At 34.3% G+C, this 19371-nt stretch overlaps 1 protein-coding gene and 1 pseudogene across 1 annotated transcript; one reads left to right on the forward strand and one right to left on the reverse strand.

Annotated features, from left to right (window-relative positions):
• The first annotated feature begins 316 nt into the window (after positions 1-316).
• On the forward strand, positions 317-1371 carry LOC141551132 (olfactory receptor 10N1-like). The gene has a single exon (XM_074282444.1). The coding sequence runs from the start codon at positions 319-321 to the stop codon at positions 1255-1257; it is 939 nt and encodes a 312-aa protein (XP_074138545.1). The 5' UTR covers positions 317-318; the 3' UTR covers positions 1258-1371.
• A 15962-nt stretch (positions 1372-17333) lies between these two features.
• LOC141550983 (olfactory receptor 10N1-like) lies at positions 17334-18269 on the reverse strand (annotated as a pseudogene).
• Positions 18270-19371: the final 1102 nt, after the last annotated feature.

The following is a 19371-nucleotide window of genomic DNA, read 5'->3' on the forward strand; positions in this document are numbered from 1 at the left end:
TTTTGGTAACAAAGGACAAAGAACAGTTCTTAATTAAAGCAGTCATTTCATTCAATTTATTTCTCTGAAACACCCTCATATTATATACATTAGACCTCCATTTTATTTGCAGTCATGGTGATTGAAAATTAAAGATAATTTCAGGTAAAAAAAGGACAGATTTTCTTCCAGTCTATAATAATCTTTCCAGTTGTTGTAAAGATTTAAATAAAAAAAACAATTTAAAAAGCCCCAAAACATAAATTAATTCACTCATTGCGTCTAGCATCTCTATTCATCCTTTGCGTTTATTTGTCTTCCCTTAGGGCTGACTCTCCTATGAAGATCAAGAATTACACAGAGGTGAATGAGTTCATCCTCCTGGGAATCCCTCACACAGAAGGACTGGAGTCTATGCTCTTTGTCATTTTCTTATTCATCTACATCTTCACCCTACTGGGGAACTTCCTCATCCTCTTGGCCATCATCTCCTCCTCTCGCCTTCATACACCCATGTATTTCTTCTTGGGACTCTTATCTACCTTTGACATATTTTTCCCTTCAGTGAGTTCTCCTAAAATGTTGGTCTTTCTCTCTGGAAGGAGCAGAGCCATCTCTTACAGGGGATGTGCCACCCAGCTCTTTTTCCATCATTTTTTGGGGTGCACTGAGGGCATTCTCTACTCTGTGATGTCATATGACCGTTTTGTTGCCATCTGTCATCCATTGCGCTATACAGTCATTATGAACCCCAAACTTTGTGTGATCCTTGCTACATGTACCACAGTGATAGGCTGTATCCATGCCACTATACTGACATCACTCACATTCCAGTTGCCTTACTGTGGTCCCAATGAAATAGACTATTACTTTTGTGACATTCCTGTTATTTTACCTTTGGCTTGTGCTGACAACTCACTGGCCCAGAGGGTGGGTTTCACTAATGTTGGCCTTCTGGCTTTAGCATTATTTTTCACCATTATTGTCTCCTACACCCGCATTGGAATAGCCATTTTGAGAATCCGTTCAGCTGAAGGCAGGAGCAAAGCTTTCTCCACCTGCAGTGCCCACCTCACTGCAATCATGTGTGCCTATGGACCAATTATCATCATCTATTTTCAGTCTACACCCAGCCCTTTGCTTGGTGCTGTAGTTCAAATATTGAATAACATTGTTTCACCTATGCTGAATTCCTTAATTTATTCTCTGAGAAATAAAGATGTAAAAAGAGCTTTGAAAAAAGTTTTAAGTGGGTCAAAACTAACTTCAGAGGCCTAAATTAGGAAGCTTCATTCTCTCTAATTAGTCCCTGTCTCCAACTTCATGTAGAAAGTGTGGATCAGAACACTTTTCTTTTTATTAGTAGCCAGGTCCCTGTCCCCTCTCTCTTTTATTATTCTATCTTTTCTGTGTGGTTTATGGAACCAAAAATTGGACCAACATAAGAAAAAAATAGTAGTCAAATTCTTTTATTTTTCTTTTAAAGGTTTATTTTCATTAGGATTCACATTCATTTCAGAGTTCATGAAATGTCTGTGACCAGGAAGAAGATGCTTGTATATTTCTTAATTTGAAATAATTATCTTAAGAGAAACTCATCTTTCTATGTACCTTTGTTTCTTTGGAGGAAGTAAGGGATAGTTTAGACCTATGATTCCATTGGCATAGAAAGTTAATGTTTTCTTTCCCACTGTCTTAAGTCATCAAACCTTTTGACATCATCTCCCATTCACCCTTCCTTTACTATAGGCTTTATGAAAAGATGGCCATTTTTCTAGTCAAGGCTTTCTATTAGTTCTCTTGATCTCATGCAGTCTTCTCTTTCTCTTCTGGCAGATTATCGCTTTTTGTAAATCTTCAGTTTTTATCTGCTGACTCAGTCTCTGAGGCGCTCCCTCCCAAATATGCCTTTTACTCTCAATCTTAGAAAAAAAAAATCCTTTAAGTTTTCATCCTTGGCTTTCCTCTTTTAATAGCTAAGTTCTTATAAAAATCTGTCTACATTTCCTCTATCATCAACTTCTTAGACAGTTGCAGACTGAACTCTATCCTCATTTTTCTACTGTAATCTCTCTCCCTCTAAAGTTACCAATCAACTATTTGTTTCTTGCCCAGTCTAATTAATGGTCTTTTCTCAGTCCTCATTCTTAAGTCTGTATAATACTTCACTGTTATAGATCATTGGGTTTCTCATCTTTGGTTTTCATAACAATTTTCTCTTCTTATTCTCTATCTCCCCTCTTTTTCTGGTCCATCATCCCTACCTTATCTCCTAACTATAGATTACCTTAAGTTTCTTTCCTGGTGTCTTTTCTCCCCTCTTTCTCTTTTTTAACTTCATCAGATCCTATTGTAGCGGGCGTAGCCCCTTTAAGATTCCTTTTCTGATCTACCTTTGGGACAAGATATTCCTAAGGGAAAAGATCTGTATCTGATCCAGTTTGGGCTGTACCCAGCCCCCAATTGGTTTGGATTTTCAGCCCGCTTTGATACAAGATCTGGTCAGAACTAGTTTGGGCTGTACCTACCCCCCCCCCCACTGGATCTGAGCCGGCTTGGATAAAGCCCTCCAAAAATCTGGCCTTCAAGGAATTAACCTGAGCTCTGCCCATTACTTCTTCAAGCAGATAAAAAGAGCAAAGCTAGAACATCTTTGATTCAGAGATTTGAAAGATGCCAGCTAAGATGCTTGCATCAGAAATTCTCTGTCCCCGCCGCTTTTGGCGTTTATCTTCCTCTATCTAATGCTTTTTACTAACCAGACCTTAACCTTGCTTCCAAACCTGGCAATAAATATCTTTTACCCATCTAGGTTTTCGGCCTGTAAATTCATTTACAGGGGACTCTCGCCACCACTAGACCTGACTTAACTTTGTATCCTTGCGCTGAATCCTAAGGGGGTTGCAGGGGAGCTCCATGTGACTTCCTGTACCCCAAATCCTGCCACTAGACCTCACTTAATCCTAATGAGGTATGTATCTCATTATTATGTATTTACCTCATGATTTGGTTCAAGTTACCTCATCATTTTGAGGTTCCCTATTACCTCATCACTATGGGTTGATTTATCATTTCTACACATTGTTCAAGACTTAAATATTCAACTTTAATCTCTCTCCTGAAATCTAGCATCTGAGTTGCACCCTCTCCTCTATTCCTGGAATGCACTCATTTCATACTACCTTTTAGAATATCTAGATTTTTATTCCCAAATAACAATACAAAAGACAGTTAATTCCTGATTGAATCCTTTCCTGATCATCCCCACCCACAGGTTTTAGTGTTTTTCTCATATTCCTGAAATTATCTTGTATTTTCTTTATATGTATCTTGGATATATTTGTCTATGCATATGTTGTTTTCTTTATTGGATGAAGCTCTCTGCAGGCAGAGACTGTTTCATTCTTGTCTTTGAATCCCTAACATGCTGTGCTTGTTGATTGACTTAATTGATTTATTGGAAACTCCTTCAACAAGCTATCTGTAATATTTTGTCATAACAAGCTGCTTATGGCACTGAGAGGATAAATGACTTTAATTTCAGAGCCAGTGAGGATCAAAGACATGATTTTATTTGAGGCCTTGGGTGAGGGGGGAAGAAGCTGATGATTTAAAACAACATGTGAAAGAACAGAACTGTCAATTTTTGACTTTCCTATAGCCTGAAATTTCCCCTGAAGAAATGAATAGTAGATTTTTCATTCCTATGGATACTTCATAAAAGATATTTCTTATTTCTTTACACAATTATTCTCTCACAAGGTGAAGATGATCAAAATGGGATGATAACTTTCCAACTTTTTTGAGTGTGTTCTATTTAGCTTTTGTGGTGGATGTCATTGTTGCCAAATAAATTTACTATAATGCAGAAATCATAAAGGTAAGAACTTGTATCTTATGTTTAAACACAGGTTCAGGAGGTAGAAAAATAACTGAACAAAGATCTGGGATTTAACAAGTCTTTTTATATGTAAACAAGTCAGAGAGACAGAAAAATAATTTTGTACACAGAACAATCTAGTACTTCTTGGTAGCCAACAGAAGTTAGAAATACAGATGAATAATTCCATACTTTAATGTCATTAAGATTGAACAAATTAATAAATAGACTAAGATAGAGATTTAAACACCGAGTTTTCAAAATCCTACATTTATAAAATGAAAAGGCTACATTTTTAAAAAAGCACAATGAGTTAATTGTAGGGAAAGGACATATAGCTCACAAAGATAGCCCCAAAGCTTTGGATGAGGTAAATCCTTCCACAAATAATTACCTGAAGAATCTTTCCACAAATAGCCAAATCACTTTGGAAAGTTCAAATTTCTTTTTGGCTTCTTATCTAAGGGATATTAAAAAGTCTTTCCTACTACATTTATTCCATGAGTCAGATTTTAGCCAGGTGAAGTTAATATTAATAGAAGACAGGTATCAGTTAACCAAACATTGTAGAAGAAATGAAATGACAAAATTAAATAAAAGAAAATCAAAAAGTGAAAAAATCTTCATTACATTTTCATCTTTTATAATAATCATTCTAAAAGTTCAGGCATCCAGAATAGGGTTCTATTATGTGTTTAGTTGGCAGGCTATTTTAGTTTTCAAATTTCTGCTTTTTTTCAGTTTTAGGTTTATTCCCTTGGAGAAAATCCATGAAATCATTTTTAGATGTATTTGTGTCCTAGCCTATATACCTCTTCATTTTTCACACCTTTAGCAATGTGCCTAGGTTCACTTTCAGGCAGTAAGTATTAAAAAGCAAAGTGCCCAAATTAGTACTGACAAGAAATGTATTGGCTGTATGTGTTCTGGTTCAGGGATTTATTGATAAATACTTCATAACGGTTCTGTGTGAAAAATGTATTCAAGATACACATATTTTTTCTATCACTTTCATAAGTCTAAACAATCAGCATACAATAAACTAAGCATCGGTCAATTTTCACTGTCAGAGGTCTTCTTTTTTGAACACAAACCTGAACAAATCTGATAGGAGAACATGCAGGCTTTTGCTTGAAATATTCTAATGCAAGGAAACCTTCTATTTTTCAAAACAGCCTTTATTGTTATGAAGTTTTCCTTTATTCCAAGTTATTATCGCTCTCTGAAATTTCTATCCATTCATCCTAGTTCTTCCCTCTGTGGTCTAATGGAACAAAATTAGTCCCCCATTGTTGGATTATACTCCCTTTTCATGTTTACATATTAATATTCCTAATTTCCTTTAAAATTCAGTTTAAATGCTATTTTTTATGTAAGTTTTTTGCTATTCAGCCTATCTAACAAATATATGCTGCAATTGGCTTTGATAAGGAGTAAACTGAGGTGTAAACCAATATGGGTCAGTTCCTTTTCTCTCTCTCCTTTCTTCCCCAAAGTAACCAAGGGTGGGGTTGGCAGCAAATGAATTTGCTACTTAATGCTTAGTAACATAGTCTTTATTGGTTAAAATGGAAACACAGGAAAGCCAGTGGGCAAAATGGCTGCATGGTACAAGGCCAATTTTGCAAAGAATAGATTTTTGAGGACTCTGTTTTATATAAGAGCACAATCATTCAGATGCAGTGATGTAAGGAGGTTCCTGAGAGTGATGTAAATAAGATAAGGATTCTCTTGTTATCTTTTGGGGACAGAAGAAGTCTCTTCCTGAAAAGGAATTTCTTGCTGGCATTTGGCCTATCTGAGCAGATTAGAATGGGGGCTGTAAAACCCTGGCCAGCTCAGATAGCCCAAACTAGTTTGAACAGATTTTGTATCAAAGGTCCAAGTCCCAAAAGAAGTTGGAGACCAAACATGGAATATCAAGGGGCTACTGCCCTCAACAGCTTGAACTAGTAATAAGATCTGATTGCTAAATTTTATCTGTGAGCATTTACACTTTGGAAATCATGAAACATTGCAAACCAGAGTTTAATTTATTGTTGTGCTGCTTATCTAGACTTAAAAAAATAATAAAGAAAATCTTGATTCTAATTAAAGTGTCATGTAAACATGCCTATGTGTATTAAAACACATAACATAATACGTGTGTGGTGATCAGAGAGGTGGCTGATAAACGTATTTCAGCACACCCTTGTTCTCTCCCTTCTGAAATAAAATTGTACTTATTTGTATATACTCTATTTATTAGCATACATTATTTTGCTCTAACTAGAACATAAACTCCTTGAAGATAAGGACTGTTTTGTTTTGTCTTTGTATCTTTCAGTGCCTAATGATGTACTTTATTCACAATAAGTACTTAATAAAGGCTATTTGAATTGAATTGAATCATCTTTTACTCACCATTCTTTTAGCTAGTGTTTAAAGAGCAATTAGGCTTGCAGAGCACTTCACAAATATTATCTTGTTCAATCATCATAAAAATCCTGGGAGACAGGAGTGCTATTATTTTACCAATTTTACAAATGAAAACATGGAGGCAGAGAGTTGCAATTTAACTTGTGACTGTGCTGTAAATGAGACTGAAATGAATTCATTTCTTCATGATTCAGATCCAACACTCTTATCTCCTACACAATGTAGCTATTCACGACACCTGAACCTTCCTCTGTCCTTCTGACTAATTCCATAAATGCACATCCTCAACTATCTTAACTGTGTTTTTGAGTTACCCTATATAGCATGGTAGCATCATTCTCCATATCTCTTCATTTGATCCTGTGGAAGACTAATGTTTTCCCCAGGTTTCATATACAATCTCTTCATCTATCTTGGGCTACAATTCAATTCAATTTGGCTCACCTTAATCTCTTACTATGTGAAAAGTAGTGGGGATACAAATTTTAGAACACACACATATAAACACATACATACATACATAACCCTTGCTCTTTGCTCTTTGCATGTTTGGAATACATTTTTCTCACCTATGTCACTTAAAATCGCAAGCTTGCTTCAAGTCTCTACTTAGTTACCATCTCTTTTTGAAGTTTGTTTTAATTTGTGGAATAAAACAAGTACTTCCATAACAGTACAAAAATTATTGCATGTGAAACTTGACAACCATTATGTACAATTTGCTATTTTTTTAAAATATAAATTTATATATTTTACAGAACAAAATTATATAAATTTTTCTTTTTTTCTTTCTTCTTCCCACTTCATCCTATACATGGCCACCATTGAGCACACACATACACAAACACATAAAATTATCCTATAAATACTTCTATTTATCACTTTTCCCCCCTCTGATTGCAAATAACATCTTTCTTTCACATATCATTTGTAGTTTAATTTGTGTATTAATAATGAAAACAAATTAATCACAAAGTTGTTCTTGAAACTGTTGCTGTTATACGCAGAGTTTTCTTAGTTTTGCTCATTTCCCTCTTCATTATTTTGTGGAATATTTCCATGTTTTATTTTTTCTTTCTATGATACTTTTATTTTTCCCCAGACACATTATAAGAAAGTTTTTAACATTCATTTTCCTAATATTGTGAGTTCTGAATTTTTCTCCCTTCTTCCCTCCTTCCCCCCTCTTCTGAAGAAGGTAGGCAGTTTGATCTAGTTTATATGCATATGCTATCATGTAAAACACATTTCCATATTTGTCACAGTTGTGAAAGTAGAAACATCAAAAGAAAAAAATCATGAGAAATAATATAATGAAAAAATATGCTTTGATCTATATCCAGAGTTCATCAGTTCTTTATCTGGATAGCATTTTTCATCTTAAGTTCTTCATAGTTACCTTGAATTGTATTGAATTGTATTGCTGAGAATATCTATGTAATTCATAGCTGATCTTTTTACAATGTTGCTGTTATTTTGTATATAGTACATTTTATTTTGTAGCAGTTCATATAAGTTCAGAATTTTCTGAGAGCATCTTGGTCATTATTTCTTTTAGCAAATAGTATTTCATCAAAATTATACATCACAATTTATTGTCACTCCCAAATTGAGGTTTCCCCTCAATTTCCAATTTTCAATCCTCAGAAAAGAGATGCTATAAATATTTTTCCTTTAAGATTTCTTTTCAGATACAGATCTAAAGGTGGTATTTCTAGATCAAGGGGAATGCATGGTTTTATAGCCTTTTAGGCATCATTGCAAATTGCTCTACAGCAGTGTTTCCCAAAGTGTAGTACTCGTACCTCTAGGGGTACGGGAAGAGTTTGGTGGGGGTACGCCTTGCACTGGAGTTTGGTGGGAATATGCATTGCACAGTGCTTAGCTGCACCTAAATCTACGTTCTTATGAGTCAAGTCAAGGCAATCTTGTGAGGTGTGAGATGGTCTGGTGTGACACGGCATGAATATACCGCACTTCGTTACAGAGACAATTTATTTCGTTAATAGTTAGTGGCTTCTCCAGGCGCCTGTGTATTTTTAACTTTTGTGTGATTTTTTTTTATAAGAAAGATTTGTTATGTGCTTTAGTAAGTCCCACTGATTTTGATTATTTTTATATAAAAGGATGAAATTGTTTGTGCTGAGATAACATATTGTCATAATTTAGTTCTCTGGCTGTTAATTTTAATCTGAGATGTGGCTCTACATCAAATAGTCTGTTCCTTTTTTTTCCAACTTAATATCCACAAATGCTGAAAAAGCAACTTCATATAAATATGAAGTTGGAAAAGGCAAGATGTATTTCAGAACTTTTTCTGTTAAAACAGGATATTCATGTTGCATTTGTAACTAGAATAATGTTAAAGTACACTCCTTATGTTTATTTTTCAAAAATCCGTCTGAAGCCAGTTCCAACAATTGCTCTTCTAAATGCGACAAACCTTCTGGCATGGATTTATATTTTAGTATGAATAATTTTATTTTTTGTTTATTATTATTTTATGTATGTACCAAAACAGAAAAATATATATATTTTGGTTGTTATTAAAATACATCCACTTTTTTTGACGAGGAGTACTCAGCATTATGAAAATTATAGAAGGGGTACACATATGTCAAAAGTTTGAGAAACACTGCTCTACAGAATAGTTGAATCAGCTCACAACTCCACCACTAGTGCATTAATGTCTCATTTTCCCCACATCCCCATCAATATTTGTAATTTTTTGGTTTTCTATCCTATTAGCCAGCCTACTAGGAATACTTCAGAATTATTTTAATTTGTATTTCTTCAATTAATAGTAAGCTAAAGCATTTTTAAAATAAGGCTCTAGATAGTTATGATTACTTCATCTGAAAACTGTTCTTATCTTTTTATCTTTTATCAAATGGGGAATGAATCTTATTTTTATAAATTTGCCTCAGTTCTCTATAGGTTTAAGAAATGATATCTTTATGAGATAAACTTGCTTCAATTTCTTTTTAATTTGCCTTGCTATTACTTAACCAACTCCAACTATGGATCCTTCCCTTGTCTTCTTCCCCCACCCTTTTCTTGCCTCTTCATTCCATTCCCATTAATCTATATACCTTATCACACTCCAATTAATCTAAACCTCCTTCTGTACCCCCACCTTATTTTATGCTATCCTTTCCCCCTTTATCTTTTTCCTATTAATCAGCACACCTTGTCCCACTGCCATTGATGCATAATTCTATATCTCACCTTATCCTATTCCTTGCTTTCATCCCTCCCCCTTTATTTCTTTACAGATTTTGGAAGATGCTATATCCTTAATGTGTGTATATATAATTTTATTTATATATGTGCATCTTCCAAAATCTGTGAATATATGTTATAGATATATAGGTAGTATTACCTCTTTAAACCCATTCCCAATGTGAGTAGATTTTCAGCACTACAAGCACTTCTCTCCCTAATGACTGTGTTTATTTTTCCTCTGTACTTCATTTGTATAAAATAATTATTATTTTTAACTTTACCTAGACAATTTTGTTTTTTTTTAGTAAGATTATACTCAACTCTGCCCTGGTCTTTCTTTTGAGCTATCCATTTACTGATGTCACTCTTATACATAACATAGATATATTTCCATGTAAAAAAATAAACAATTTGTCCATGTTAAGTTCTTTGAAATTTGTTATGGGCCAGAACTCTAAACTTGAAACAAGGATTCTTACAAAGTGCTAATTCAGTGTAATTGATGAGACAATAGTTATCTAGTTTATCATGGTGATCAATAGTTCTCTAAGTGTAGTATAATTGATTTAATCTCACAACAAATAATGGTTTCCTAGTGATATAATGAGTGATTTATACTCAAAATAGAGCAAATATAGCTGCCACAAACTCAGCCAGATTCAGAGCCAGAGAAGACAAAGGACTAGAGGCGGGAGCTCAAGTTCTGGGAGCCAAGAACAGAGATTCATTCCATTTTTAATCAGGCTCCTGGTGGCTCTCCTGGGAGACTGAGAGAGATTCATTCACTCCTTCTCACACCACTATGGTGGCAGGCTCTCCTCCTTTGCTTCTCCACTGAAACCAAGACTCCTGAAAGGCTCTCAAGAAAGCTACCTGGGCCCCAGGCAAGGAAACTAGATTGTGAAGGAGATAATAAAAGATTTGGACTTTAACACTTAGCTATTCTTGTAGTGATTACTCTGATTAAAGGAAGCCTGCTCCATAGACCTCCAGAAAACCAAACTAGAACACCATAGAAATTGGCTCTTATATGTTAAATTTTCTATTAAGTTTGTGTTTGGTTAAAAGAAAGTCCTGAAAATGTGCAACTTCATTGAATATCTTCTTTTTTTTTAATTCAATGTTATGAATAATTTTGCTGGACATGATATTTTTGGCCACAGACCTAGTTCTTTTGATTGCCAGTATTTATAGTTTCAGGACTTGTGGTCTTTCATTATGGCTGCTGATAAATCCTGTATAATTCTAATTGTAGATCTAGCATATTTGAATTGTTTTTTTTTTCTTTTTTCTTGAAAAAAATTTCTCTTTGATCAGAGGGCTTTAAAATTTGACAATAATATTCCTATGTGTTTTTCACAAAGGACCTCTTTGGGGTGGTAATCAGTAGATTTTTTTTTCTATTTCTACTTTCTACTCATGTTCTATCACTCCAGGACAGTTTTCTTGGATTATTTCTTGCATTATTATGTCAAAGTTCCTTTTTTTTTTATCACAGCCTACAGGTAGTCCAATTATTCTTATATTTTCTCTTTTTGATCTACTCTCCAGATCTGTTGTTTTTTTAATAAGCTGTTTCAAATTTATTTTTTCATTCTTTATATTTTGTTTTGTTATTTCTTGGTCTCTTATAGCTTCACTATCTTCCCCCTGCCCAGTTCTAATTTTCAAAGAATTATTTTCTTCTTTGAGACTCTATTTCTTTTTCTATTGGCTAATTATCTTGTTTTCCCTGCCCAGTTCTAATTTTCAAAGAATTATTTTCTTCTTTGAGACTCTATTTCTTTTTCTATTGGCTAATTATCTTGTTTTCCCTGGATGTTATTTAATTATTAATTTGTTTATTTATTATGTTATAACATTTATTATTTATTATTCCTCAATCTCTTTTATTTGATATTTAAATTCTTTTTTGAATTCTTATATAAATTCTCTCTGGAGAAAGAGCCATTTAACATTACTCTTTAGGGTAGAAAAGGTTTTTTTTTTTTTAAACTTCATTGTCCTTCTGAATATGAACCCTGGTCTTTTCCATTTCTATAGTAAATTTCTACAGTTGGGTACTTCTTTGGTGGTTCATTTTTTAAAATGAGAAATGTTAGTTTAAGCACCTCTAGTTGTGGGGAATGGTTCCTCTAGCTTCACTTCAGCTTTTCCCTCTGACCTGGAACCCCAAACCAAAAACTTCCCCTCTTCTAAGTGCCGACAGCCAGCAGCATCTCTGCCCCACTGCTTCTGCACTTACTAGCTCTGCTGGTTCTTTCTAGCCCAAGGCAACATCTCTGCAGCACAGCTGGTCTTGGCGTTTCTAATCAGCCAAGGTTCATTCAGTCTTTTTGGACTCAGGTCCCCAACTCCTCACAGTTCAGGAGGTGAAAATTTCTGTGGTTCCTGCTGAAGCTCCAGCCAAACCCAGTTAGTGCCAGAAGTCCCCACTTGGTGTTTCTATGAAGCTAGCTTGGAGGTGTTTGTATTTCACACAGGCCAACCTCCAGCCTAGGGTCTTTCTTTGGGCCTTCTAGAGGTTGACTCAGGTGTACCCCCATTCTACCCCAAATTTTCTTTGTATTTCACCAGTCTATGTTTGCCCTGAGGCACCAATTTGGAGAGCTTGAAATTTACTGGCCTGCTTTGCATTCTTTCCAGACTCCTCTTATTTTTCCTCCCACAATTACTCTTGCTAACTGAATTCCTTCTCCATTTATTCTATTTTTTCTCCTTTTACTCTGTCCTTGCACAAAAGTTTTGCTGCTGATTACCTCTTTCCCCAATCTTCTCTCTCTCCTATCCCCCTACTCCTTATCCCCCAGGGTACTCAAATGTGAACTGACTCTTCAAGATTCATACAGCTAAAAGTGTCAAAAAGCACAAATGGAAACAGAATTTTCTTGATTTGAGGCTGGCATTCTATATCTCTTTTGTTGTTGTTGTTGTTGTTGTGCTTTATAATTTACAAAGCATTCTCTTGTCTCCTAAAGCAGTATTGCTAAATACAAATAATTTGCAGGCCATATATTTAGTTGAAAAACCACAAGTTGATATTATCTATGTGTATTTTTATTTTATTTATTCTTGTTAAACATTTCTTGGTTACATAGGGTCCTCTATACCATGAAGATATAGAAAATGTTTTATATATTTAATATATGCTTGTTGACCTTAAGGATTTTGGGGGCAGGGAAATTCTCTTTTGGTGGGAGTAAGGGAAGGAAAAGAAAAATAGTCTGAATTTAATTTTGAATAATGTTTAATAGGAATAGAATTTGAGGAATCAGAGCATCCTTTCCCAATCATTTATTTCTATCTCCTCACCAACTAATACTAATTTCTGCTTCTGCACTGATAAAGAGATAAAAATTCTATTGGCAGACACTTTATGCATTGGCAAAGCTCCTTTTCTCTTCCTTAATGTCTTTACTTTACTAAAGAAAAATGAAAGTCTATCTGAAGGTTCTTCTTCAACAAAAGAGTACCAAACGAAATATAAATCCTTCTTTAAAAAAATAATTTTTTCCAAACAATAATTCATTTGGTCTTTAGATACTAAAAGAAAAATCATTAAAATAAAATATCAAAGAAAAGTTAATTTAGTAGTAGACCCACTTGAGTGTGGGTAAATCTTTATATATATATATATATATATATATATATATATATATATATATATATATATATATATATATATATATATATATATATATATATATATATATATATATATATATATATATATCAATGAGCATGTTATTGTATCTTTTTGCCAACTTGAATTCCCAGAATTGTATTTAATTATAAATAAACATCTCTAAGTGAGATGTATAATCATATAACTTTAAAAGTTGAGAATTATCTTGTAATCTTTTGGGAAAATCTACTACCAAACAATTGATTGGTCCATATTAAGGAATTTGATCCCAAATACTAGAAATTTTGGAAAGAGGTTTTGTAGGCAATTGCAATATTCACATAAACCCCTTTTAATGCTTTAGCTAGTCTACCCCTCCTTTATCTGCCCCAAATATTATCCTTATTCTAAACATTCTCCATGATACCCACATCATCTGTATCAATTCTTGACAAAATAGACAAGTATAATAGGAATAACTTTCATATTGTTGATCAGATATACTTTCTAAATTTTTCTTATTTATGCATACAATTTTATCCCTTTGACCCTTATGTTGTGCCAGAAAAATGATGACACATTGAAAATGCAAGATTCAATGTCTGAATAGCAGCAAGAGGAAAGAATAAAAGAAAATCAGATTTAGAAGGACTCCTGAAATCATCCAATAAACATTTTTAAAAGAGGTTGGACAAGTATCGTTCAGAGTTTCAACCTGAATGCAGGTCTCATGTTTTCCAGTATGGTTTTCCTACTATACCAACTTGACAACAATTGGCTAAAAACTGCAGTTCTTCAGAAGGCTTTTCCACAGATAATAGCTGTGTAGTATATTTTTTGAATTAGAATATTGATATTAATATTTAATTGCATATGCAATTACTTAGGCAAGCTGTATCAGATAAACACGTGAGGGCAAGAAACTTTAGATAAAAAAAATGCCCAGAATGATAATCAGGTTGATAATATAGTCAACTTTATATCACTTTTTCAGACAATTCTATTTAAATATTTATAGATTGAATGTTGTAAAGTCTGAAAATGAATGATCAGAAAGTCAATGGGATAACTCTGAAAATATCAAAGAGACAGGTTATCACAACCACAGTTAACTTTGAAAATGTATAAGAAACAAAATAAAATAAAAACAAAAAAAAATGAGGGCCAACAGCAGGCATAAGCAAAAGCTTTCCTTATTCTTTTGGAGGAGGGAAACTAGACACTCCTCTAGTAGGAGACCATTTAAGTATGGGCAAATCTTAATAAATAAAGTAATGGGTATACAGTGAGTTATAGTTTTGACAACGAGGGCTAACTTCAACAATAAAAGAAGTTTGATTCATATCATGGTTCATGACCAGAATGCGGAGCTTGTAGGGGTTTGCCCAAGCTCAAAGACCATATGAGTCTGGTATAAAATAATTTTGGGAATTTGCTGCAGCTGAATTTATACATAGAAGAAGGAGTGAGAAGAATTGTTGTTATGCCAATCTCAGGGCAAAGTTTGCTTAGATTGTGAAACAGAGTGTGCCTAATAGTACAAAGAAAGGAGTAATAGAGAGGTGTCCTTCACATGGAGACCCAGAGAGAGAGTGTGTTTCCTGAGTGTGTTTTCCTCCTATTTTCCTCTTTTATTTTTATTAAAGATTTTTATTTTTGAAACATATGCATATTTTTTTGATTAAATATTTTTTTCAAAACATATATATATGTATATATATATATATATGTATATATATACACATATATATATATGATTTTCAACATTCAGCTTTGCAAACTTTGTGTTTCAATTTTTTTTCCTTTCCCTCCACCCTCTTCCCTAGATGGCAAGCAATCCAATATGTTAAACACAAGCACTTTTTCTATACATATTTCCACAATTATCATGATGCACAAGAAAAATCAGATCAAAAAAGAAAAAAAAAACTGAGAAAGAAAACAAAATGGAAGCAAACAACAAAAAGAGTGAAAATGCTATGTGGTGATCCACACTCAGTCCCCACAGTCCTCTCTCTGGATGCACATGGCTCTCTTCATCACATGTCTATTGTAAATGCCCCGAACCACTTTACTGTTGAAAAGAGTCACACTTAATCATCATATAATCTTGCCATTTCTCCTAGTTCTACTCACTTCACTTAGCATCAGTTTATGTAAGTCTCTATAGGCCTTTTTGAAATCCTGTTGACTGTTTCTTATGGAACAATAGTAGTCCATTATATTTATATACCATAACTTAATCAGCCATTCTCCAATTGATGGGGATTCATTCAGTTTTCAGATTCTTGCCACTACAAAAAGAGCTGCTACAAACATTTTTGCACACATAGATCTTCCCTTTTTTGTGATCTTTTTGGGATACAGGCCCAGTAGCGATACTGCTGGATCAGAATGTCCAGTTTGATAGCCCTTTGAACATACTCCACATGTCTATTCAGAATTATTGAATCAGTTCACAACTTCACCAACAATGTATCAGTGTCTTAGTTTTTTCACATCTCCTCCAACATTCATCGTTGTCTTCTCCTGTCATCTTAGCCAATCTGAGAGGTGTGTAGAAAAATCTGGATTCTTAATTTTAATCTATTCATTTTTTTAATGAAGAGTCTAGTCAACAACTTTATTATCATACTTTTTGGTCATATTTTTGTTTTTTGAATCCTTATTTAATTTATCATAAGAGAATAAAAACTTTGATTCTTAGATCTTTTGTTGGACCTGTGAAATCATCAGTAAGAATATGCCTTCTAATAATGTAGATTGTAGCCCATCCATGAGTACTTGTTTTGCATGTTTATTGTCTGTGTTCTCCTTGTCAGTCTTTTAAAGGGTACTCAGCTGACATGCAAAGAACTTGTTTTGAAATCTCTTGATATTGAATGGATACCAATAAACTGTGCAGTAGGGCTATCAGTCAACAAGAACTTTTTGTTATATCCCTCATCCAATATTTCAGCTCTGAACCCTCACTTGTAACAAGTAAAACAATTTATAAGACAGCAGTACCTTACCATCTATGAATACTAAGACAAGGCAAATGGAGTTTGTTATCTTTTGGTTCTGCTTACTTCAATTTATCACTTCATTTATGTTTTCTCATATTTTTCTATCATTATTTCAATTTTTCATATTCATCATTTACTATTTAATAACATTGTTTACTAAGATTAACCTCAATTTAACAAAATTCTCAATATTCTCTGTATAACTGTAGATTTAAAACCATTCCTGTTAGCAAATCAAAGCATACTAACTTTAAGGATGAAACATGGAGGGTATAGGTATAAGCCAGTCTTCAAGGGTCTAACAGTTAATAAAAGAAAATGTAGACCCTTCTTTATCAGAATTTAGCCATCAAGGAAATTAAGGATGAAAAACTAGTAAGATTAAAAAAATGATTTTTAAAAGATTGGTGGAGGATATATTTTTGGGTTTGGGGTGACATTAGGGATTTATCCAGCAGATAAAAAGTGAAGATTACCCCAAGATGATAACTTGCCAGATGAGACAAGAGGATTGGATAAGATAAAAGCTATAAATAGAAAACCTTGGTAAGGAGAAAGGCTACCTTTTCAACAGTCTAGCAGTAGTCCTCAAACTTTTTAAATAGGGGGACAGTTCACTGTCCCTCAGACTGTTGGAGGGCTGGACTATAGTAAAAACAAAAACTCACACTCTATCTCCGCCCCTCAGCCCATTTGCCATAACCAGGCTGGCTGCATAAACGTTCTCAGCCTGCTGCATTTGGCCCGAGGGGCCATAGTTTGAGAACCCCTGGTCTAGAGTAAAGGAGGAGTAAATAGCATATGTTGTCAAAGGGATTTGATGATTTAAAATAATGGGGAAAGGGTCTATACATACCTCTAAACTGTCAAGAAACACTATACAAAGCTACTACTAGGAGAAAGACAGGTACATTAAAAAATGAGTTTCTTTAAAAATAATTATTTCAAGCGAAGTATTAGTCAACTTCTTTCTTATTACAGATGATTCATGAACAGCAAGATTAATCTGAATCCCAATGAAAAATCCTTTATGTGAAAAAAATAACTAGCTATTTTTTTCTGTTTGCATGCACTGTACAGAAAAAAATGGAATGCTGACATAGAGAGAGGGCAAAACCATGGTTACTATTCAATGAAGGAGAGGAATCTCATAACACTAAAATAGAAACAGGGAACTGACCAGAGAAAGTCAGGTTTCTTAATTTAGGCCATTAAAGTTAGAGCCACACAAAATTCTTTTCAAGGCCCTTTTTACTTCCTTGTTTCTCAGAGAATAAATAAAGAGTTCAGCATAGGTGAAACAATGTTATTCAATATTTGAACTACAGCACCAAGCAAAGGGTTAGGGGTAGACTGAAAGTAGATGATGATAACTGGTCCAAAGGCACACATAATTGCAGTAAGGTGGGCACTGCAAGTAGAGAAAGCTTTGCTCCTGCCTTCAGATGAATGGATTCTCAAAATGGCTATTCCAATGCGTGTGTAGGAGGCAATAATAGTGGAAAATAATGCTAAAATCCAAAGACCAATACTAGTGAAACCCACCCTCTGGGCCAGTGAGCTGTCAGCACAGGGCAAAGGTAAAATAACAGAAATATCACAGAAGTAATAGTCTATTTCATTGGGACCACAGTAAGGCAACTGGAATGTGAGTGATGTCAATACAGTGGGATGGATGCAGCTAATCAATGAGGTACAAGTGGCAAAGACCACACAAAGTCTGGGGTTCATAATGACTGTAGTTCAAGGGATGACAGATGGCAACAAAATGGTCATATGACATCACAGAGTAGAGAATGCCTTTAGCACATCCAATAAAATGGTAGAAGAAGAGCTGGGTGGCACATCCCCTGTAAGAGATGGCTCTGCTCCTTCCAGAGAGAAAGATCAGCATTTTAGGGCAACTCACTGAAGGAAAAAATATGTCAAATATAGATAAAAGTCACAAGAAGAAATACATGGGTGTATGAAGGCAAGAAGAGGAGATGATGGCCAAGAGGATGAGAAAGTTCCCCAGAAGGGTGAAGATGTAGATGAATAAGAACATGGCAAAGATCATAGTTTCCAGTCCTTCTGTATGAGGGATTCCCAGGAGGATGAACTCAGTCACCTCTGTGTAATTCTTGATCTTCATGGGAGAGTCAACTCTAGGAGAAGAGAAAAGAAAGCAGAGAGTGCCTAGAGATATCAACCACAAAATATGAGTTTGTTTGGCATGATAGAAATTCATTTTTGATCCTCATTTTACATTCTTTTTCGAAACCTTTACAACCCAATTGGAAGGTTGGAGCAGACTAGAAGAAAGTCTACCCTTTTGCAAAACATTTGAGACTGTTATTTTAAACTAGTCCTTCTGTATGAGGAATTCCCAGGAGGATGAACTCAGTAACCTATGTGACTGACAAATGAAGCAGAGGATGCATTGGATATCAAACACAAAATGTGAGTTGGTTTGGCTTGATACAAATTCATCTTTGATCACCATTTTATGTTCTTCGTGGAAACCTTTACAATTCAATTAGGAAGATTAGAACATACTAGAAGAAAGTCTATCCTTTTTTCACCTGAGACTGTTAGTAACAACTTTTAATTACCATGATTGTAATGAAATGGAGCTCTGAGGTACATAATATTAAGGCATCTCAAACAAATGAATAGAATGGAATGATATCTTTTTCTTTCCATTTGAGAGATATATTTAATTTTTTAAAATTTATTAACTTTAAACATTTACTTTTATCAGATCTTGATTTCTATTTTCCCCTCCCTTTGTCCATCTCTTCCCCCTTTCCTTTCCCAAGACAGCCAGTAATTTGATATAGGCCATAGTTCTACAACCATATTAGACACATTTTAGCATTAGTTGTATTGTAAAAGAGAAGCAAAACAAAAAGAAAGAAAAAGCAACAAAAATCAAGAATAGCATGCTTTGCTTTTCATTCAGACTCCATAGTTCTCTCTCTTGACTGTGGATAGCATTTTGCATCATTGAGTCTTTTGGAATTTTCTTCAGTCATTGTATGGCTGAAAAGAGCAAAGTCTATCAAAGGTGATCATCCACACACCGTTGCTGTTATTCTGTACAATGTTCTGCTGGTTCTGGCTACTTTATTCTGTATCAGTTCACGTAAGCATTTTTCAATTTTCCCCTGGAATCTGGCTGTTCATCATTTTTAAAAAATGTTTTTTTTAACAATATTTTATTTTTCCAAATGCATACAAAGATAGTTTTCAAC

This window comes from Sminthopsis crassicaudata, chromosome 1, assembly GCF_048593235.1.
Source record: "Sminthopsis crassicaudata isolate SCR6 chromosome 1, ASM4859323v1, whole genome shotgun sequence".
Taxonomy (NCBI): Eukaryota; Metazoa; Chordata; class Mammalia; order Dasyuromorphia; family Dasyuridae; genus Sminthopsis; species Sminthopsis crassicaudata.

Bases quoted from the DNA above. Each gene is read 5' to 3' on its own strand.
- LOC141551132 (XM_074282444.1), top strand. From the start codon at position 319: ATGAAGATCAAGAATTACACAGAGGTGAATGAGTTCATCCTCCTGGGA.